The sequence below is a fragment of the Gymnogyps californianus genome, chromosome Z (genome assembly GCF_018139145.2).
Source record: "Gymnogyps californianus isolate 813 chromosome Z, ASM1813914v2, whole genome shotgun sequence".
Classification (NCBI taxonomy): Eukaryota; Metazoa; Chordata; class Aves; order Accipitriformes; family Cathartidae; genus Gymnogyps; species Gymnogyps californianus.
Window position 1 is genome coordinate 68,278,447 of NC_059500.1, and position 23,526 is coordinate 68,301,972.

The following is a 23,526-nucleotide window of genomic DNA, read 5'->3' on the forward strand; positions in this document are numbered from 1 at the left end:
CTCTTCCTGTTGAAAAGCCTTTTTTTTTTTTTTAAAACCATACTTTCACTCTGGCCCCAAGTCTTTGCATGTTGTGTATGACACTCTGTAATAGGAAGCTTTTAGCTGGAACTTCTGAGTACAGGTATTACCTCAGTCTCAAAAGCTGTGTGCTTAGAAAAATATGACTACACAGATAAGCCCAAATATAAAACACTCCTGCTTTCAAATGCTTTAATTTCACCAGTACCCTCAGCCACACAAACTTCCCACAACTTCCCACACTGGCAGAGACTTGAGGGGAAAAGAGGGTTCGGTATTTGTGTGATTCAGTTCAAAAAGACAATTACATATTTATTTTCACCCTAGGCTTCCCTCCCCCCCAAACAACACGGCAAAGAGTAAAAATCACACAACTTTATCTGTTACTTTTGGTGTAAGTAATTACTTACCAAGTGTCTCATTTAAATTTAGCTGAACTCAAGGGAAAGAATGAACTGATGGTCTCAGGACTAGGAATCAAAAGTGTGTGACTTACTACCTCTAGTTCAGTAGTACAGACAAGCTTATTATTTCATATCATCCTGATCTGAAAATGCAAGGGGGGGGGAAAATAAACAAAAACAAGAGAGTGGGCTGAAAAACGCGGTGAAGTTCACCAGGGACATGCGCACAAATCACTGAGGGGGTGGAGAGGGTAAGATGGAGAAGAGGAAAAAAAAATAACCAAGAAGAAATAAATGAGTAACTACTTAGCAGAAATACATCAGAAATACATACTACTGACAAATCCTTCAAAAGATTATTAGAGAAGACAGCTTTCCATCCATGTCATGCTTCCTCCTTCAATGGCTGGTGTCATAAACACTGAAGAAAGCAAACAGATGTTTCCCAAAGGAACTATTGCAAAGCTAATAACAGGATTATTAATAGGAAGCTCTTAGCCAGAACTTCTAAGTACAGGTATTATCCCAGTCTCTCAAAAACTGTGTGCTTACAAAACCAAAAATAAATGCAATAAAGAAACCTTCAGGTGCGTAAGAATCAGGAATTAGTATTTAATTTAGAAGGAATATTTACTAGAACAGTAAAAGGTATGGAGCATGGAGTTTGCATAGTAGGTAAATAGACAGTGAACTGAATGGTTTCAAGTCTCAACTGATACTGCAAGCTACCTACCTAAATGAAGCCTGCAATGCTAAGAACAAAATCCCATAAATATTAGCAGTGCTGACTGAGTCCAGCAACACCAGGGTTTCAATTAAAATGTCTGCTCAGGAATATGAAGTTGTGATGATAAAAGTTCAATGAAATCAGTTAGAGAAACAGTGTCAGGTAGTGTCTTAACAACACTAAAGCAACGCTTACTTCTAGACAAGATGAACTGAGGGAAGCTTACATGACTTGGTCATTAATAGCAGTAGTATGCCCAAGTACTGAAGACAAACCTTTCATAACTAAAGCTGTACACAAATTAAATAGAATTAAAAAGAAAAAAGTACACTCCTAAGAATTAAACATATAAACTTTTACCTGATGCAAAATACAAGGTTTCTTTCCAATTACACAGCACTCTAAAGGCAGAGCTAAACCCTGGGGGGAAAACAATCCCTTCAACAAATACTTAATTCTGAATGGAAGGTCTCACCTTGCAGTTTTCCATAAGCAACAAGAGAACCACTGAAAGTCACTCCACCAATGTACGTGCCAAGGTATGCCACAATCTTGGTGAGGTTTGCAGCTGGATCAGCAGCGAAGTGAGGATATTCAATCATGTATTCTGCTACACAGGTGAGCACAGCAGCCAAACCAACCAAACTATGGAAAGCAGCCACTAGCTGAGGCAGATCTGTAATCTGGATGCGTTTAGCAATCGTCAAACCTAGTGAGTTGAAGACAGAAGGGAAGTCTTACAAAACACAACCAATCTGTGCAGCTAGAAATTAACGTATCATGGTTCAGCGTTCAATGAATACATGCACACACGCCTGTTCCAATGGAAAAATTTGTTCTACACTAGAAATTGCTATGGCATTTAACTGCAAGCTACATATGTGTATTTTGTGTAATGATGATACCATGAAAATTAGAGAGAAGATTAAAGCATATCATGTTCTTAGAAGCTTCACTAAATATTGAGAATTCAACATTTTGTGTGACGAAAGCACAGTGTGAAAGAGGGAATTTGGCAGCATTCAGTCAGGAATTAACAGAAGTATGAAGCTGGGCAAGTTCATTCACCTCTGCATACCCAGTTTCCCTAACAGAGATGATGTGCTCCTGCTTTCCACCAGTCTCCCCATTCTCAACCACATCCTGATGCATTAATAAAAGCCCTGGGACTTATGAGTCTTTGTTCACGTATTTGCAAAATAACATACACAACCATAAATGTAAGTTAGTCAATTCACCTGTGAGCTATACAGTATTTTGTGTATATACAGCTTGCACAAATGCATGTATAGAGCATATATTGTTAGTTTATAGTATCATAGACATACCTATGGTACCACCAAGTGCCATTGCACCTGACATCTGTGCCAACAATTCAGGTGAGGGTTTAAGGCCTCCAAGAGTTGCTGCTAAACCTCCTGCAACACCAATCATACCCAAAGCATTTCCCAGACGAGCTGTTCCTTGGGTGGACAGACCAGCCAGGGCACCAACACAGCATAAGCCTGAGCCCAGATACATCATCTGTAAAATAAGAAAAACATCAATATGCATACATGAAGTAGAGACAAATTGCATAATTGTTATAAAAATCTTTCTGATTATTATACAAAATGGCTGATTTCTCCAGAATGTGTATAAGTCACAGTTCTTCACTGAAGTCAAACTCTTGACTGTGAGAAACTGTTGTACAGGATGTGACTTTGGCCAACTAAAATGTGGTATCTAGTAAAACTTCTTCCCCACTTTATGAACTTGGTTTATCTGCACCGTCAATACTAAAGTTGAGTCAAGTCAATTTTCCTCATCAGTTCAGAAGCAAGTTTTTCTTTAGTACAAACCCAAAGCTAAATGGTCCTCTTCATTATAGGAACAGTTTCAGAATTTGCTTATGGCACATCTGAACTCCTGTTTTCAAAAAGTATAAACAAACTTAAATGAACTGAGCTGTACATGTCTAGGTAACTGAAAAAACTCAAGTATATTACAAGTCCCTGGCATAAAGGTACGTTTGGATTCACTTTTTCCAAACACAGAAGGCAATACACATTGATTTTTCCTACTATTAAAACAAATGCAAACAAAAGTTTACCATAAAAGGTGCTACAGATACAATCCCTGTACACCCCTCTGTGCTGAAATCTTGTCCCATCCAGATGTCATACCTACTTTAACTGTCACATCAAGCTGAATTTTCAGAAACGTTTAAACCAAAGACTGATTTCTGTAATTGTTCTAATATTTAAGCTGTAATTTAGGAACACTATCCAATAAATAACAAAGTACCTGCTGCCTTACGGGGAAAAAAAAAAACAACGAAGCTTTAAAAATTTGCAGATTCAGCATTTGGGGTATGATTGCAAGCTTAAAGTTAATCAACTTCAGATTGGCCTTGTGGGAATACGTAGCTGATGAAAAGACCATGGCTAATTTGCTATTTACTTCTCAGAGTAAGCAGCAAAGAAGCATACCATGCTGTGAACAGAAGGCTAAGAGCCACAAAATTATCTTCTTACCTGTTCAATATTGTAGCCACCATTGAGAGCAGCTGCATAGCCTCCTACAAATACACCACCAGGAAGTAGGTACAAGTAGTTGTACTCAGGAGGATCTGTGGGACGTTTGAACATATCCAGCATTCTCTGTGTAACTAGAAACCCACCTGGCCAAAGTAAAGGAACAATTTTACAAAAATAAAATCTGAAACTAAGCATATGCCAAGCTATAAGAGAAATATTTGGTTAAACCATATTACCACACAAAGTTAGCAACTGACACCAATAAAGCTTCTGAAAAGCTAATAATCTGGAAAACCACCAGGAAACAAAGGTGTAATCAAGGTGAGATCCTGTTGTCTTTTTTAATCCTTGGAGGAAATTCATAAAAGGAGGACTTGGAAAGCCTGGAGGACTTGCTCTGGCTCCATACTCTACGCTGACTGTACGATACAGCTTAGTTTACCACTGTGTCCTTTTCCCTATCTACTCTAGCAAAAAGCAGTATTTACAAGACACATTGCTCACTTTCTTATCTTTTTTATTCATGAAGCTGGGACTTCTGAAGCTCGAGCAAGCAGAATTTTGTTCTACGCCACTAGTACATTTTTCAAGTAGGACAAGGAATAGAAGGACAAATGCAGTACCATCTTGGGATATACAGGAAAAGATATTTCATATAATCATCACCCAAAGGATACTGTGAAAGAAAAGTGCACATTTAAATGTTACCCTAAAGAAAGTTTACACCACAGGGTGTGTAAACCAGATAAAATAACTACTGTGAAAATTTGGGGGGTGTTTCTTCATTGGTGGATGCTCTCAGATCCTATTCCCAGAATAGTATTTCTGGAATCAATACAATTAAAGAGCTAGAAGAAATAAAAGAATTACACAAGTGCTTTAAAGTTACCCTCAGGAGAAAACCTAACATTCATACCTGCAATATTGACTGAAGAAATAAAGGCTGAAAGCACTGCTAGACTTTGAGGAGTGTTTTCAGGGAGATAGTTTCCTCCCATCAATACCAGCCCACCAACTGCAGTTAGTCCTATTTAAAAGAGAAAAAAATGTTACTGAACCTTAAAAGGCTCTATACCTATAGCAAGTTTCCTTTCAGCTGTCAAACAGATACCAGTCAACTCAAATTTTAACCCCTACTCTACACATTACTATTTAAACAAAGACTACCATGGTCTTTTTCAGCAATACAAACATGTTTCAAAAAAAAATTAGTATATGAATATAGTTTTGAAATACAGTGCCTCAAGCACAGTCAGCCTTGTTCAATAAAAGAAACTTTGCTTTTAACAAAGTAGATCAGACTCATGACCTGTCACATATATACACACACATATATATAAAACCTTACATATTTACAGAGTTATGAATCTTACGAGTCACTTAGGAACTTCTTCCCCTCTCTCAAAACACATAGTTTGAGGAGAGGAAAGAAAGAATGCAGAAAATATGAAAGACAAGTTATTTTCAGGGCAACATTTTGGAGAGATGGGAGGAAAGATGTGTTCTACAAAAGGAGAGACTGCGGCACTCCAAGTAAAACAAACTTTAAAGCAAACAGGTTAAGAGTGAAAAATTACTTATAAAAATTAAAAATACACAGCAGCACATTTGCCCTTCTTTTGAGAAAACATACTCTCAGAAAGAATATGTTTCAGGTGTCCTTGCTATTTATGAAAGTAAACTCAGACATGCAAAGTAGTACTAGCCTCTTCGGCATTTTAAAAGGCATATCAGCAGATTTCTGTCTAAAGTTTGAGTAAAAGGAGCTGGACCTACTTCAAAGCTACTTACCTGAGATAGCATTAGTCACTGACATGAGTGGAGAGTGAAGAGCAGGAGTCACACCCCATACTGTATGGTACCCCACTATTCCAGCTAGGCCAAATGTCGTTACCATTTGCGTGAAAGCAGTATTAGGAGCTACAATGCCCAGTCCTAACATGCCAGTTAAACCTAGAAGAAAAGCACAGCAAAACTTTTCTATAACTTTTCAGTGGTTTCTTACATTTAGACTTTGTACAACAGGAGTCCAGTATTGAGCTAAAAGCAAAACGGAGTTTTGTGCATGGACTTGTTCCAAGATCAGCTGGATCATCTTTGTCAACTACAAGGCTCTTTCAGTCCTAGTGTTTCTTTTACAATAGAAAATAAAACCACAAATATAATACACACATCTTTGTTATGCATGCACACAAAGCATCAAAGATAGGTTTCTACACCAACACTGAATCTTGTCACTCTCCTGTTCTATAGCAAAAATGTAGAAGAGTCACAATCATGTTGAGATACTACTAGGAAGACTCAAAGCGTGCATATGAAGAACAGAGGTTAAAATTAAGAATACTCAATTCATTAATTATCTCATGCAGAAGTTCTGATGCACACAGAATACCAAATGACAAGAAGAGCCAATATTTATTTGTCAAGAAAAATGTCCTATTCTTAGTACTTCAGAAGACTGTGGGCATGTAAGTGTCATACAATACATTAAAGTTTGAAGAAAGCAATGGCATTGAATTGATTCTGCTGCAAGGTATGGGCACAGTCCCTAGCACGAGTCCTTCAGAATTTTAAGTATTTTACGGATATTTAAATAAAGCAAAACACACATACATGCACACAGCATGAATCAGCACTGTTTGAAATGGTAATACTTTCGGTTAACTTTCTAAAATTTTATTTTCCCTCTCAAAAGCAATTATTACACCACATTGATTTTGCACTAGGATACACCAGCCAATCAACTGCTCTCCCAACTAGTTATTAAATTGAATGAGTAAGATGAGTCACTTAAAAGTATTAGCCAAATGAGGAGCACTCTACACTGGTTCTCCACCTCTGGAAGTTGCCTACCTGCTGTGTATGCAGATGCACTAGTCATAGTTTTTCTAAAAGGTGTAATAGTAGCTGCTTTTTCCGCCTCCAGCTCTGCCACAGTCTTCTGCTTCACAGGGGCTCCTTGAGGAATGTTGTTTGGTGGAGGTGCTGGGAAAATCACCTTGCCATCCTGACAAAAGATATTTACAGTTATCCCTAACATGGCAGATGCTTTACAGTTACAGGAGCCTACTCTTCTTACCCCTGCAACTCAGATAAGTCTTAACATCCTACAGCCACGCCACAGGAACATCCTCCTTTTCTGCATCACCAGAAGTTTGCAAGGCTGAATGATCAGTACAGCCTGACCAAGTTAACCATACTTGTTTACACATTTTTCAGACAAGATTTAATATCAGTGTCCAAGAGCACCTGGCGGAAACACAGCACAACACTTGAAAGCAGAAACCAAAACAAAGAGGTAAAGTTCCTTAAACGGAAAACATTTATGCAAAATAAAACAAAGTCTTGGAAATAGCAAAATCTGCTGCAGGTCTGAACTGTAATCAGAGCCTGCCCAGACCTCAGCTAGGTACCAAGCATGATGTTTCACATATCTTGCTGTTCTCCAGGCCTCTGGAGGAACAACTGGTGGAGCTGTCAGACCTGAGCTGCACACACCACTTCAGTGGTCTGGGAGAGCTGAAATCAATGCAGGCCTCCTCCAGAGTAGATATCATAAGCATTACAAAACGTTGATAACATTATGCAGCAAAACTCAACAGAAATTAATATCTCTTACCTAAATTGCAAATTATTATTTCCTAATGTAGTTGCAAGAGGAGAGCCCATACTGGCCCATGCCCTAAGTTTGTATTTTATTATTTCCTAATAGAGCTTAAAGTATCCTGCATATTCTAGTTCCACCAGTTTTTTCTGAAGTTACTCTTATAATAACACAAACATGTATTTATTTAAAAAAAAAAAAAGGAAGAATGTTTTTCTGGTCCTGTAGTAGTGTTTCAAACATGTTTTAAATAACTATGCTTTTATCACATGAATACAACATGCAAATTTAGTCTTTTTCCTATTTTTTAATAGTAGACGTTAGGTATTTGTTTAACCATGACAAGAAAACAAAAGCAAACAGGTTTCCCTTCATAAAAAGAGACAGAGGAATACTCAGCTGAATACAAACACGATTGCCCACACTGTCCATCAAGCCACATCTGAAGTCTATTGGCATGAAGTATTTTTGAATGCATTTTAAAGAGACAACACTGATAAATGTGAAAGTATGTACTCACAAATTAAGAGGAGAGTATTTACTGACTTACCTTCATGACTACAGTTCCTCTAATAACATGATCCAGAGTCCCATAATCAAATTCATCTTTTGGATCAAAGTAGAAGTTCTCTTTGTCAGGACTAATAGCCTTTAGGAGTTTGATAATATTATTGGAATACAGAGTACTGGCCTGAGTAGCCATTCTGCTAGGCAGGTCTGTGTAGCCAATGTGTGTAACACCCTGAAAAAAATTCAAGTAAAATGTTAAGGATTAGTACAATCTCTGAAGAAGCAGCATCTCTTCCAATATATCCTTCTGGAAATATATATCCAAACTGTTTCACTTATTTCTGTTTTTAACCCCAGCTAAAACTGTTACCTGCAGCTCTAACATTAAGTCAGGGGAGGATTACTCACAACAGTTACAGAATTCAAAATGATCAAACCCAACACCTTAAATGCTATTAGCAACAAGCCTACACAGAGAGGAAGATGTATTGGTGCAAGAGCTTGTCCTCTCTGAATCCTACCATTCTCTCAGAACTTAGCTTCTTAAAGCAAGCAGGTAACAAGATTATCCTGCCCAATGTTTGGCATCTTCTCACTCCTTCTGGAGGGCATGCACTGGAGGCAACTTTCTATATGACAGAAGAGTGAAGGGAGCTTCCTCAGAGCTAGCTAGTTGTGCAAGTAACATGCCCAGGTTCACATTTATGTAAAGATGTAACATAATATATCCACACTGTTTAAAGAACAAACGTAAGTATACCTTGCTATCAGGCTCTTGAGCTTTTGGGAGGTATGGGAAGCTGAGGCTGGCATACACTCTTTGTGTTCAAGCAGGCTTATGTTAAAACACTGCTCCCGCAACTTACAGCTAAGATGCATGCATGCTTCCAGGAACTCTGGCTTCTTAATGCAATGCTCCAGCACACTGCTAATAGTTCTGCACTGCTGCTCTTTTCCACAGCTCAGTGCCAGTACACTATATCCAGGGGTAATACTCCTCTGACTAAAAGTGCTCTATATAAATTCTTCATGCAAGTATCTGCTTATTTCTGTTCTACATACTCTAATTTCAGGTTTTAAGCAATGACATCAAAAGCCCTAGAAAACCAGAAAGCCAAATACAACGCATGACTCATCATATATACACACACAGCCCTGCTTATATTAATGACAACCATGGCAGCAGTATGTCCTACAGCCTTCCCTAATAACAGCATTACATCCTTACATTACCAAATAACAACCTTGGAAATCTGCTATTTTAAATCTCATCACCCAAATTTCTGTAACTGCTAGCAGATTCTCACAAGTACCAAAAATAAAACCCAAAAAGCAGAAAAACAAGCTCTCAACTGAGCCAATGAACACTGAAGCAAAACCAAAGTAGTTAGTTCAGTCCAGAGCAAAACTGCTTGCCTTAATGAACCAATGCATGCTACTCCTAGTTTGGGTTACAAGTGGTTTGGATACTCTAGGGCAGACACGCTTACGTTGGCTAAGCTAAAGACATACAAAGACAGCACCCTCCTGAAGCTGAAATTACATTGAGCTAAGCCAGAGACTTTGCACTGAAGTAACCACTGACATAGTCTGAACCTGTTTAGCTTGCCTATGACAGGGACTGTTAACCTCCAGTCATGGGAGGTGATGAGCAAGTCAAAGAAGTTATTGCTACTGCTGTCTTTTTAGGCAGACCAAGAAACAGACATCAAACCACACCCTCAACTCAGCAGAGACAAATCACCGGACTTGAAAATCTAAGTAGTAAGAATTCCATACTTAACAACCAAATTAACGCTATACAAAGGTATTTGTTTCTTTAAAAATCTTCAAATTGTTAGAGATAGGACTAGTGACCAAATGCAAATCTAAAGGATTACTTAAGCCCAAATAGCAAAATCAGCTATTCATTTTCAGCATACAGTTTACAACACACAACATGAATTCATGCAAACTGAGAACAATCTGCAGATTAAAGTGCTCACCTTATGAACATACATTTCTCCAGGCTTTGTAGTCTCAATGTTTCCCCCTGCTTCTGCAGCTAAATCCACAACGACTGAACCTTCCTTCATTGATTCAATCATATCTTTCTTAAACAAGATGGGAGCTTTTTTGCCTGACAAGACGAGGCATAGTAAGTTAAACACAAAACATGGCTTTTTATCTGTAGAGCTCAGGAGATTAATTCTCCCCTTCTCTCTCTCTCTCTCAACCTTATTTTTGTAAGCAAAATTTTCAAGTAATTGGTACCTAGGATGAAATGTCACAGAAGGTTGGTTTGTACATGCAGAGAGAAGAGATGCTAGAACTTCTTGCTCCCAAGCTCATAAAAAAGGTATGCATGGTCAGTCTACCAAATATGCTGGCAAGTCCAATTTTGTCCTCAGTAAACTGACAACATCCAATCTTACAATTCAAGTCATAACCAAAAAAAAAAAAAACACCAAAAGAAACATCACATCCTAAGTAATTAAAATACAGATGTTGTGCAATACAAAGCACTAAAACCTAAGCTCTACATTACTACGTTTCAATTACGTAAGAAAGTACTGTTTCAATTGGACTTGTTTCAGTGTACAAGCTGGATAGCAGAAGTAGCAGTGATGCAATAAATATGCAAGAGAATTACATATTCTTAGTTTATTACTACCTACTCCTTGTTTAATAAGAAAACATGATGATATTAAGTCAAAGACAGCTAGTTTGTGAAAACAAAAGTTGTAAAAAAAGGCACGCACTTTCAAGGTATTTATCAGGGAAGGGAAAAGGCACATGCTCACACAGACATAATTCATTAACACCTCTGTTTTCACTGCAGGCACAGCTCCAAAACATACCAACTTATACAAGATAAATGAAAATTAGCATCTTGCCCGTAAAACATACCTGGAATAAGCGCTGTAGTGATGATAATATCAACATCTTGGCACTGCTTGGCAAAGAGTTTCATTTCAGCTTCAATAAACTCTTTGGACATTTCTTTAGCATAACCACCTTGTCCCTCTCCAGATTCCTTTAAGTCTACTTCCAAAGGCTCAGCACCAAGAGACTTGAACTGTTCCAGAGCTGCAGCTCTACAAAAAGAAAATTGCAGGGGAGGAAATAACCACTATTTTAAAAATCCACCATGACTCTTCTGGTCTTTTTAGTAGCAGTCTTCAGACAAGAGATCTAAAACGTATTCTAGGATTAAGGAGACCGTAACTAAAGTCCTCATCTTTCTGTATTTAGTGAAAAAAGTAACTGCATCACTAACTTTAGGTCCCTAATGAAGATACTTGGATAAAGAATAAAGGCAGCCTACGGTTTCCTGCATAGCCAGCAGAGTTGCTCCCAGTAAAGTAAAAGCTGAGAGCTTAACTGTTGACTAACTCTGCTCATCCACTTCTCTTGTCATGACTAGGTAAATCTACAGCCCAAACTTAGATGCCTGAGATAGGTGATAAATACACAACTTGTGGCCCTGTTTTTAATCTGTGAAATGGGGAATACTAGTAAGTCTTATTTTCACAGGGAAAATTGGTTTTGGGAGGGTTTGGGGGATGGTGGTGGTGTTTTGGGGTTTGGTTTGGTTTTTTTTTTTACAGTTATGCTGTAAATCTGTAATTTATTTTGCATCACGTGGTATCACAGTAAATAATGAGACTAAATTTCAGTGTTAGGTGAACACTATGCAGAGGATTCAACACAAACATTCTTGCACACCAAGATAAAAGTACAGAGGATGCTTAAGAAGGAAATTTAAAAAATCTGAAAAGTTTTAGACAGATTTTGATCGTGCTTTTATGAAAAATAAACTCTTTCCAGTTTTAAGGCATATGCAGATTTTCTAACAAACCAGAGTGAAGGTTTTTTCATATTGCACATAATATATTCATTTTTATTCTTTCATATTAGACATAGTTAAGTAGCACTAGATGCCACTTCTGCATAAAACCAAACATGTATAAGTAACTTTAATGCAAATACAGCATTAAGCACATACAAATTCAATATAAGAAGGCCATTTAATAGAAAAAAATTTAATCAAGTTTGCAGTCCCTGTAGCTGTAAGAAGAAAAATGTTTGTGCTCTGTAATTTTCCCAGTCTATTGCTCTAAAAAATGGCTATGGGACAAAATAATCCTTCCGAACATACAGAAGAGACCCGAGGAAAGCAGCATTTAAAGCAGCTTCAGCTGCAGTTTGTGTTCTTTCATCTTGAGTTGCATAAATACAATAAGTTGATCTCTTTCTCTCCTTCAGCAGATTGAAAGAAGTGTCTCTCCAAAGAGTTCCTAGCTGGCCTCTCTGGGATCAGGAGAGCAGAGGTGAATGAGAGTATGCAGCTATGAACTTGGATAAAAGCAAGCTATAAACGAGGGCATAAAGATTATTTCTTTACTATGTTCCCTGTGTCCTCAAGAAGAAGAGAGACATGAAATTCTGGACAAAAGCCCTAACTTTCTCATTTTCATAAAGCAATGATTTTTTTATTCATATAGTTCTGAATGATTTAATGAGAAGGACTCTTTGGAAGGCTTGGTTGTTTTGGGGTATAAAAAAAAAAAATCGGGGAATAATGATGGAATAAAAATGGCAGGAAAAGAATTGCGATTCAATGCAGTACAAGTGCTTTCACTGTAATACAGCCACAAACTACTTAATCTTAAAATAATTTCGGATTACTTTTACCATTTTCACACACCTACCTAGTATCAAATCCACGAACCACTGCACCCATTGATTTAGCTGCTCCTGCAGAAGCCAGGCCAGCAACTCCTCCTCCAATGATCAAGACCTAGAATGATACCACCATCATGCTTGGAGCATAAACTAAAACTAGAGCTGGTTAGAAAAGCAGCACCACCGTACTGCTTTCACAACTGCAGATACATCTCATTAACCAGCCATTTAAACAAGTTACCTTAGGACACAGAACCCAAAATGACTTCGGTAAAGCTGCCCCATAAATCTAACAGTTTAAAAGCTCTAACTCCTAACTCCACTTATCTGAGAGCCAACTCATCTGTCGCTAACAGTTTATGTAAGTAAGTACAGGTTTTCTCCTTAATTTATCTTCTTTTTTTTGTCCTTCCCTAATTCTACTTCCATTTCTCTTCAACCCAATCCACCTGCCATTCCAATCAAGCAATCCTTTCCATGACAGCCTTCAATGCACCAGAAATGCCAACATCTCTGACTTTTCTTAACTGCTTCCTTGCCTTTCCTCTTCTGGGGGGGCAGGGGGCAGGGAGGTGGGGGCAAATCTATTCAAGTATAGCTAGTCTGATGTTTAAAACTAAGCAAACTTAAATAAAACTCAAATTATTCTATTATTCCCCCAAAATTGTATTATTCCCTACGCTACAGGTAGTGAACAAAAATTCATATGGGAATAGCTGTAGGGATTTCTAAAGTCTCTAGAACTAGACGCAAGGTAGGAAAAAAAGCCTTTTAACACAGTTTCAGCAGTGGTTAGCTGTGCTCAGGAACTCACATATTCTTCTGCCAGACTATCTGTTTAATTGCACGTACCTTTGCTGGAGGAACTTTACCAGCAGCTGTGATCTGACCCGTGAAAAATCGACCAAAGTGATTTGCTGCTAATACCACAGCCTTGTAACTGTCAATTAAGGACAAACACATATCAGTATTTTCCCAGGCTCAGTACAATTCCATTCATGACAGCAATCAAAAGGATAAACATTTGACCATAGCATGCATAGGATAAAGCAAGTTTAATATTTTACTATTGAGCACAAGTTTAATAGTCTGTCTTTGCTCATATTTCTTGCTTTTCTTTTTTAAATCATGGAATGCATTTTCAGACAGAATTTCTGGATTGCAATATACTGGATGTCCACAACTATTCACTCTCTCAAATAAAATTTTACCTGAACAATAAATGCATAACTTGCCAAAAGTTAACTCTGTCGTCTTTGAAGCTACCTTCAAAGGCTGTAACCTGAGGCTTGTTAGGGAAGGAAACATGAACAAGCAATTGCAAAACCCAGAGTAATTTTCCAGTAAGCTCACTTAGATGAGCAAGAACACATTCAAAAAAGATACTCTGACCCTAACTCTGCAGAGCTATATGGCTTAGGGCAAATAACTTAGCCTTGCTACTCCTTTTGCCCCATCTGCTTTGTAGCCATCTGAGAATGGGTGGCTGGACGCCAAGTTAACATCAGTAGAGCCATCTGAAAATGCAGATTACTGTGCAATTATGTCTTTTCTTAACAACTGTGCACATTTCTTGCATTTTTACTAAGTGATGTGGTTCAACAGTCCCGTTCCACTCTCTCTCTCTAGCAGGGACATATGGAGGTCTGTATGCCGTAAAATTAGTTCTAATTTGGAACACAAATTTTGTAGATTTTGTACCTTTAAATACATTATGAATTTCTATATTTTAGTAAAATTACACAGAATAAAAACACAGAGAAGTAACTAAACATGTATGTGAATGTATACTGCTGGTGTCCACAAAATCTGGCAGCCTTCTCCAAGGCTTATTATGCCTCACAGACATCATTTAAGTAAAAAGTCAAAAAATTAAAAAAAAAAAAAAGGCAAGAAAGAACCTAATAATAGAAGTCAGCTTGACAACAACAACGTTTTAATTCACTACAATACTAGTGGCAAAGCGCGAAGACGTCTGAGAGCATTTGGTCTTTTGTTTGTATCTGCCATGGCAATTGCATTCATACTGAGTGCCGTTTGGGTTAGTTAGCTCCCAACAACATCAGATCCCAATGACAGACAATCTGTGTTCAAGCTGTCTTAAGGATATCTTTGAGCCTGCTCTGACCTAGTCCAGATCAAAAAGGCACTAGACAAAGCAGTCCAGGAGTTAGAAGAACTGCCTTCAATTTTGCTTATTTATTTTTTTAAAAGCCTTGCTCTGATCTGCTGCAAAGCTGACCGTAAGAAATGTAAGTTGTTCTGCACCTCTAACAGTGTCATCCTGCTTGAAACAGCTGTATGAAAATAGAGATGCAGAATGGTTTTAGATATGCCTAACATCAAAGCACACAGCTTTTAATCCAGCTATACTTACTCAAGCTGAAAAAAAAAAAACAACACCAAAAACCCCAGTAAGATTCATACCCAGCAATGTTGGCCATGGAGCTAAGTGCATCGTATCCCTGAGCAATGGTGACCCGTGGAACCTGATCCATAGCCAAGACAGTAGTTTTTTTTTCTGCAAGTTTTTTCAGGAGGTCTGGATTTTGTGCTGGGTAGATAAAACTAATCAGGGTGGCCGCCGTCTTAAAAAGATCTGCCTCATGTACACCTAGAGCCGAGTTATATATAGGAGCCCTCACCTGAAGAAAGAGAGAAGTTTCCAAATTAATCAGAGGAAATAAATCAGAACACACTCCACTTCCTTTCTCCCAGCTTGCAGTCTGTCCATTCCCATCCTCAAAGTGCACAAGGAAGGAAGTGTACCAAAGGCTGTTTACACAACTGAACTGAGTAACTGCACTTCGTAACTGCAGTCCACATATCAGAATTAGCTCTAGGCAGACTGGCAACAGGGCAGTAATAGTCAGCACACACCTTCAGAAAGATCTGATGGCTTCTAACCAGCAGTTACTGGCTTTTATGACAGACAGCTGTCCCAAACCCCGCCATTTTTAAGCAAAATGATTACAGGACAGATGTGCCAATTAAGCACTACGGGCTAAGAATCACTAGTTAGGTTGCAATGCACCCTTACATACAGGGAATTTCAAACATGAAGTCCAGCAGATACTCATCTTGAGCTGTATTCACTTCTTTTGAGTTTCTCACTTTTCAAAGAGAAACCTTCTTAAAAGGGTTGTTCACAAATTAGCTCACAGAAATTCTATGTTCAATCCTGACAGGATAACTTCAAATAGAGCAGTTAAAGGAAGCCTCAACATCACGTTTAAGGTCTTTTTCTTTTTTCGTTCAGGACTCTGCACAACCTAATACCCCTCAAGCAACTTCACTTTTAGCAGTCTTTCCAGATCAACTACAACTCATCTAGTCACAAATGCTTTTGAAACACACTGTTGCTGCAGAATTGTTGGATGTCTGAATGAGAAAAGTTAGAAACTCGCATCTTCAAAATTCCAAGCAACTCTCTCTCAAGAGTAACTTGAGTTGCATGTTACTAATTTTGGAGCAGAAGCTTCTCAGAACAGGGATCTCATCTGATTAGAGTCCAGAACTAGTCTACCTCACTGTAGAAAACACAACTCCTCCAAGGTAGTTAAAAATTCGGTAAGAAATTAACCTCAATTTTTTCAATGCTGCTATTTACTAATTTATTACTGTTAGTGCACACCAGAGCCATTTAAAAAAAAAAAAAAAGGACAGACTAAAATTGAATCAGAATGTAGAATGGAAAATATTAATTTAAAGGAGCGAGCTTACTGAACAGACTATTAGCAGACTATAGCAAACTATTAGAAAAAATTGACCTGTATGTTTCTCTAAAAAGAATGTAATAGGAAATATATTAATAAAGTAATTACTTTGACAATCAAATCAGAAGCCAGGACTTCCTTGGTCCCCTGGATCTTTGCTCCAACTTCTCTGTAATGGTCATCAGAAAATTTGGAAGCTTCTCCAGCACCAGATTCCACCACAACATTGAAGCCTTGTTTAACCAAGGCTTGAACTCCAGCCGGTGATAGAGCCACTCTCTTCTCGTTCTCAAATATCTCCTTGGGGACACCTACAGTCAGCTGTTTATAAGGAATTCCTGTAAGAGTGGCAGATAAGACAGCATTAGTTGCACTAAAGATTAACGAATTTATATTAATGGCACTCTTCAGTGTTGTACAGACACACGCAGACATGTCACACTTAGCAATTCTCTCTCCTAAGGGAAGAGGAAGCAGAATATTTTCTAGCAGTGTAGTTTACACTTCCTTAAATTACACCATCTTGCTAGAGATCACTGTTCTCTCAGGTATCAGCAGGTCAGCACAATCAGCCACAAAAGCAGTAACAAGTGTTTGGTGCAGTTCATACCCATCTGAATTTATACAGTTCTGACTGTGTAACTGGCGTTCTGATTTGTACAATACACAGTGTTATGGTGTTTACACATTCTACCTGGGGTAAGAAGAATTTAAATCCCTCTCTAGTCACTTCAACTTTACTGTAAAGAAATAAACAAATGAGCTTGAACTGCTGAACTGCATTTTAACTGAACATGTTTTTAATGTCTCTCAAATTACAGTTGTCTCAGACCACTGTTAATGAATGTAACTTACATACCACAAAGTACATTGAAAGGCACAACTGCGTCGATAAGGTACTCTAGGAGTTGCTACCAAAATTAAAAATGCGAATTCAGGAGTAGCTGAAGAATAATGGAATATCCATCTACTAGTTTGTTCAATTATACTGCTCTTCAATGTTATCTTCTTGTCTTAACTTGTTCAAAGCTCTACTAAATAACACCAGGAAACTGCTGAAGCTGCAATTTATCAGTTTTAGCTTAACGTTTCAAATTACAAACATCTAACTTTCTTCATGTACAATTTGTCAGCTTCCAGTCTAGTATCTGAGAGTTAAACTTCTCTGATCCAATCAAGTGTTTAAATACATTATTTAAAAATACACAGACTCAAGCAGAATAATTGTATATCAAACTACCACATTGCTTCAATTACACTAGACAGCATGCAGTCCAGCACACAGGCTCAGTTCTGCACCAGTTTTCACTGATGTCTATCCAGAATGTAAACCTGGATTGTGACATTTATACACGAGACACACCACATATATATTAATGAAATGTAACTCGAGCAGCCTAAGCAGTCACTCAGAGATCAAGCAAAAAAACCCAAAACAAACAAACAAAAAAAAAAGGTCGGGGTGTGTGAAAGGCTTGTTTTAAATTACAAATCTGCTTTTAATTTGGCCACCAATACTATGTATTTTGCTACAAAAATTGTACCAGACTAGTAACTTGTTGCATGTTTTAGGACGGCCTCCTTTTCACTTTTTTTTCCTGTTTGTTTTTTAAGATAGAAACAAGCAAAACAAAGCTAAAAACATACCATACTGTAAGAGCTTTGAGGAACTGAATTATTTTGATATTTTTAAATCTAAATCTATCTATGAAATAATACTGGGACTATAAAGTGCTTGAAGTTGAACATCTGAAAACATTTTAGATTAACAACTTTCAATATACTATCAACTTATAATGTTCTGAAAATACAATACAGAGCTGCTAAGAACCGGTACTTAAACATCTACCTGTACTTGTCAGTCTTCTAACCCATTAAAAAAACCTGACTGAACACATCCAACAGGATGACAGAAGGAAAGATCACCAGACAAAGAAGTGCATTAATTCTTTTAACCTTTTTTTTAATTTCAGCTTTCTCTTTGAAATTAAACTAATAAAATGGTGGCAAATATTTTGAAGACACAGGTGTTTTAATATTTTATAAGTTGGAGAACATTTAAAATTCTTTAGATTACAAGACAAAAATCAAATTCAGAAAAACATGCTTTAAAGGAACATAAAGTCACAACAGGAGCAAGAATGCACACGTAAAACAACAGACCCATAAAGGTAACAATGTTTTGCAAAGATCTGCTTCATCAGCATACACCACATCTAAACACCACCGTGCAACTCAGGGCATCCCTATCACAGCAGCACTAACCACTTGAAAGCTACAGTAACTGTTGCTGTCACTCATACAAATTACCCTTGTCATTTGAAGAGAACTTTCTCCTCATCTCTTCTCCTAATTACTATGCAATAAAGTCCTGCTTCTGACTTTCACTAAATCAACTCAGTGGAAATGAGCTCTCTGATCTTTTAGAAGCAGAAACGAAACCTAGAAGATTGAAATTTAGAATAACAGAGACCAATCATAATTTCAGAGAGGAAGCAGCTCTAGAAGGCAAAAAGCTTTTCAAGAAGCACTGAGAAAATAAGAACTGGAGTGCTACCTTCCCTTTCTCCTTTTGGAAGTTTTTGCAGTACACAAATGCATTGGAAGGAAGGAATAAATTATAGCATACAAGGGACAGAAGGATGACTGCAAATTTAAAGGCACACAGACAGCTGACTAAAGCTTATACACTTCTCAAGCAAAAAAAAATTATTTTTTTTTTTTAGCTCCTAAGGCTCACATGACAATTGATGCTTCTGATTTCTTTTTGTTCACTTGCTTTTGTAGGGGGTATCAGAGTAGAAGAGTAAATGGATAGGAGCTATGGGACAGGAATACGCACTCGCGACGTGCCAGATGCGTTTCCTCATTTCTTTCTTTCACATTGTTACATCTTGCATGCAACAAAAAATATATAAAACTTTTTAAGATAGAAAGTATTTGCACCTTATTTAGTAAGCAGAATGATCAGAGACCAATACCGAGGACTATGCCCTCCTCCAATGCTTTGGGAGATCAAATCCAAGATAAACATTCAACAAGTCTCATTTGCCTCTCAGCTTCTTTTCTACTCTGTTCTGCTACCAAATTTCTAGCAACCAGTGAATATAGAAGCAAATGAATACAGAAGCAAACAGATGTCGGTTTGCCAGCCTTTAGCTAGAGCGGGTATAGGACATTTTTCAAGCAGACTACCCTGAGCTATCACATCATTCAGCACCAAAACAGAGCAGATGTCTACAACTGCAAAGCAAAGATCTATGTTAAAACTTCAGGACAGGGTACGATAAACACTATGTTTGAAGGAAGGTATACTATGAACACAGATTTGGTTCGTTGAACTCAGCAATTTCATCGAAGTCTTCAGTTTTGAAAAGCTGAAATCTAGAATTATAAACTTAGGATCTTGATTTAGGTTTCATTTTGAGAAAGCACATCTGCTATCCTTGCCGTGGGTTTAAAACTGGATGAGAATACGAAGCTTCCAAGTTGCCTTTCTAAGCCTCCACATCAGACAATCTCTTTAAGAACTGACTGGAGTACGTTTTAGTAACTAACTTACTGCTTTATGACATCAAGAACATTTTCCAAAAACAGACGGATATACACGTACCTTGAGCACCTTTTCGAGTCACGTGAAGATTTTGAATGTATTGTTCACTGAGTAGGAGATACACAGTACTTTTTTTGATACAAAGAATCAACACCAAAAGGATTCTGCCACTATCAAAAGTAGAATCACTACATTTCACAGGCCTTAGAATCTTAGTATGGAATGTACATAAATTAGAATTTAGGAAAACTAGTAAGAAGCCACTCTTTCTCACCCCCTTAACATAATCTTGTATGTGTAATGAGGACATATTCAAAGCATAGACTCAAACTTCAAGTAAACAAAGTAAGTAGTCTACATCTCCAAGCTTCAGAAATCAAACAATTAACTATAAAAGCAATTTTCTCCATTTAACTTCCATATACAAACTGAGTGTTTAAAGAAGATCCTAAGTTAAAACTGTCAAGAAAACTCAGAACTTTGTATGTAGAGAAATAGAGAAAAATACAGGTTTTTATCTCCTTACCCTGATTTCAGTAGTCCGTAGCCAATATTAGAGACTGACTTAGAGAAAAGAGAAAGAAGTTTTGACTATGCGCCACATATTCTGGGATGCGAAAACAGGATATGTAACCTGCCTAATTTCTAAGTTACTCTAATACCAGCTTTAAGCAAACCATCTCACCTGTTCTGAAGATGAGGACATATTCCGAAGAACAGCAATATGATGTTGGCAAAAAGAAAAAAAAAAAAAAAAAAAAAGAATGGTACAGAAGATTAAACAAACACCTGATCCCTCTTCTTACACAAGCAAGGAGATACAAAAAACCCGAGGAAATTAAAGGAGAATGTCTATGGTTTATAAATAATGTACAGCTTAGCTAGAGAACTAATTGACAATAAAGTGTTACAGGCTTAAAAGTCCTCCAAGGTTTAGAAAAAAAAAAGGGAAATTTTAAGAAAGAAGCATCAAAATAAAAAGGACATTAAAAATCCCAAGATAGGGAGGGGTAGAAGTCACAGAGCTGCAGGACAAACGAGTCTGGAAGTATACTGGAAACCTGAGTCAGTCACTCTGTAAGCACCTTCCCCATGGCTTGTGAAAGTTTTGCATCCGGTTCTGAAGCATCTGGTGCTAGCAACTATTTGAGACAGGTTACAGGAATACTTGTTTACTCCTGTATGAAAATTCCTGTTTCTAAGAAACAAAGAAAATAGCAGCAAAATAAATACCAATAAGAAAAGTATCCATCCTCCAAGTTTACTTTTCAACTGACTCCAAACCTCTTCACTCCTCATGCAGCTGTTATTCTTGTACATAACATATCCTAGACTAAATGAAAGCTAATCTGAGAGAATGGAAGTAGTAACTACAGGCTTAAGAAGAATTACTGTGACATTAGTCTTTTCAGAATACTTACTCTGCTTAGTATTACAGTCATTATACCAAGTCTCACTATAATCAAAGATAATTTCTAAAAGTAAGAATAAAATGTAGTTATTTTATATGCTGTTAAATTTTGATTCAAGAGCACTTAAAAAGTATACATAGGCAGCAGTACTGCTACTAATTTGTCATTCAATGGCTGTTTTATCCTTGATTTGTCCTCTGCTGAATGACAAACGTCATGTTATCAAAATGAACTATAAGGACAGCTTAATTATCAACCAAAAGCCTTATCAAACTTGTAATTCTCAGCATTAAATAACTGCATTGCATGAATACTACTCGCCCTTAAATAAGGGCTTCCACACAACAGATCTGAAGGGACAGCACTGAATGATTAAACACATGACACTAATCAGAATCCTCTGTCCTTGTGGAAAAATTTCTGAAAAGTGATTCATAAAAACAAGAAAATGCACACACACACAGACAAGCATACTGATTTCAGTAAAATGGAAGAGATCTTTCAGTTTCGTGATCAAATTTGTGGTCAAAGTCAAATACAAACATTGATTCCAAACTCAAACAACAACAAGGGCACTTACCTGGGACATCTGAGAAAGAACTTTGAACCTAGCTTCCTACGTCCCAGGTTAACACTCCCAACCAAGGGACAATTTGCCATAGCAAGAGAGACAGATGTCTTTTTCATTCAGATACTTAATATGGAAAAAAAAATTTGGAGCATCACAAATCTGGCAGTCAGAGTGAAGAAATTCAGGTTTCACCATGCCACTGTGTTAAAAAGCCATGTGATACAGACTACCAGGAGCTCTCAGAGTAAAGACACTCTTCCTTTCATCACATGTCTTCAGAAGCTCCAAAACATTGGCTCACCGATTTGACAGGACCCCAAAATGCACCAGTTAATAGTGCCAGAAATTCCATGCAACAAAGGCTTCTCAGAGTTATACACTCTAATCCTATGTCCCATGTTTTCACAACCAGACACTTCTGTTCACAAACAGCACTACTTCTCTAATATTCTAAAACATCTAATGCAGTTACCTACTGCATATGTTTGGAAGAACCGAACATCACATGTACAATCAGTCTAACTCATTAATCTGTCGCAGACTGAGAAGACTCTAGATCTGCACTGAAGCAGGGTCTCTAAATTCCTTCAGGGAGACATGACCCATATAGGATAATGGGGAAAAATATCATTAAACCAGTTTTATATATTCTCCAGTCTTCTAGCTGTCAGGCTCTCCACAGCATAGGATAAGGCAAAAAAATGTCAGTTCCCATTTTCATACACCACAGTCACATCATAAACTAGAACTAAGGATGCCCCCATTCCCCCCTCCTTTTTTTTTCCCCCTGAAAATACCTGAACCTGTCCATTACCCGCACTAAAATGTAATTAGTGCAAATATACCAACAAACCCTATACGTGAAGATGTAGGTCAAAAGTTCTTCAAGGTGGTACAACGTAAGAGTTTCCTGAACAAAGTTAAGAGATTTTTTAGATAGGATAATTAGATCTACATATAGTCATGCTTGCAGATGCTCTCTTTGTGAGGGCTGTATTTTCCCCTGCATGCACACAAAGAGTTGCACTACCAAGATTCATGGGGAATTCAGGATTTTAACTAAGAAAAGCATTTGTTTAAATACTTCCCTCAAGCAAGGTAAGTTTCAGCAGGAGCTCTGACCCCCTACCCATAAAAACTATTTTGATCCAAAGTATTCATAATAAACACAAACACCTTCTGCATAAGCCCTTTAAAACCAGGGTAAAATTGTACTGCAACTGACTCAAGTAGGCTGCTGACATGATTTAAGAGCATTCTTTTTATTTTAAGTCTTTTCTGTACTAATGCGTATCTGAAATAAAAACTGAAGCTACCTTCATGTTTTAAAATAAAAGATTATTTACAATAGTTTAATCAATTTACCTGGCTTTGGAGCTGCCTGAGACGTGAGCATCTGGTGGGTTCTAAACATTCGCAAACATGGCATCTTTGCAGAACGCACCTTAGGTGGTAACACATTGCCAAAAACAGGAGTTGAGCACCCACTAACAGCAATACGCAGAAGGCTCGCCATTTTGCCCAGACCTCACAGCAGACTCCTTGCCACGTATGGAATCCCTGCTGCACATGTAAAAACAAAGCAAGAATTATTAATGATACTAGACAGAAGGCATGTAAACTCAGCAGCTCAAGTCTGGTCGACTGCCAGTTGCCAAGAGATGATCATTTCTCCCCACCTTTTCCTTCTAGCTAGAAAACAAAATCAACTTTTTTTCAATCTGAGTAAGACAACTACCAAACTAAAGTAACAAGCCCATGGGAGGACTGACATTACAAGTCGACCTAGAGATCGTACTTCGGTGACTCAAGACTATTCTC

The 23,526-nt window shown here is 37.7% G+C and overlaps 1 protein-coding gene across 1 annotated transcript in view; it reads right to left on the reverse strand.

Moving 5' to 3' along the window:
• NNT (nicotinamide nucleotide transhydrogenase) overlaps positions 1–23,257 on the reverse strand; it is a 44,713-nt gene extending 21,456 nt beyond the window's left edge. Inside the window, exons 1-14 of the mRNA XM_050912911.1 lie at positions 23,071–23,257; positions 16,278–16,507; positions 14,881–15,098; positions 13,306–13,393; positions 12,480–12,568; positions 10,675–10,862; positions 9,771–9,904; positions 7,826–8,017; positions 6,525–6,678; positions 5,463–5,624; positions 4,588–4,698; positions 3,669–3,814; positions 2,481–2,676; positions 1,628–1,861 (exon numbers count right to left, since the gene is read on the reverse strand). Coding sequence (XP_050768868.1) covers positions 1,628–1,861; positions 2,481–2,676; positions 3,669–3,814; positions 4,588–4,698; positions 5,463–5,624; positions 6,525–6,678; positions 7,826–8,017; positions 9,771–9,904; positions 10,675–10,862; positions 12,480–12,568; positions 13,306–13,393; positions 14,881–15,098; positions 16,278–16,507; positions 23,071–23,221 — 2,293 coding nt within the window. The 5' untranslated portion in view covers positions 23,222–23,257. The remainder of the gene's footprint in view (positions 1–1,627; positions 1,862–2,480; positions 2,677–3,668; positions 3,815–4,587; positions 4,699–5,462; positions 5,625–6,524; positions 6,679–7,825; positions 8,018–9,770; positions 9,905–10,674; positions 10,863–12,479; positions 12,569–13,305; positions 13,394–14,880; positions 15,099–16,277; positions 16,508–23,070) is intronic.
• Between the last annotated feature and the right edge of the window lie 269 nt (positions 23,258–23,526).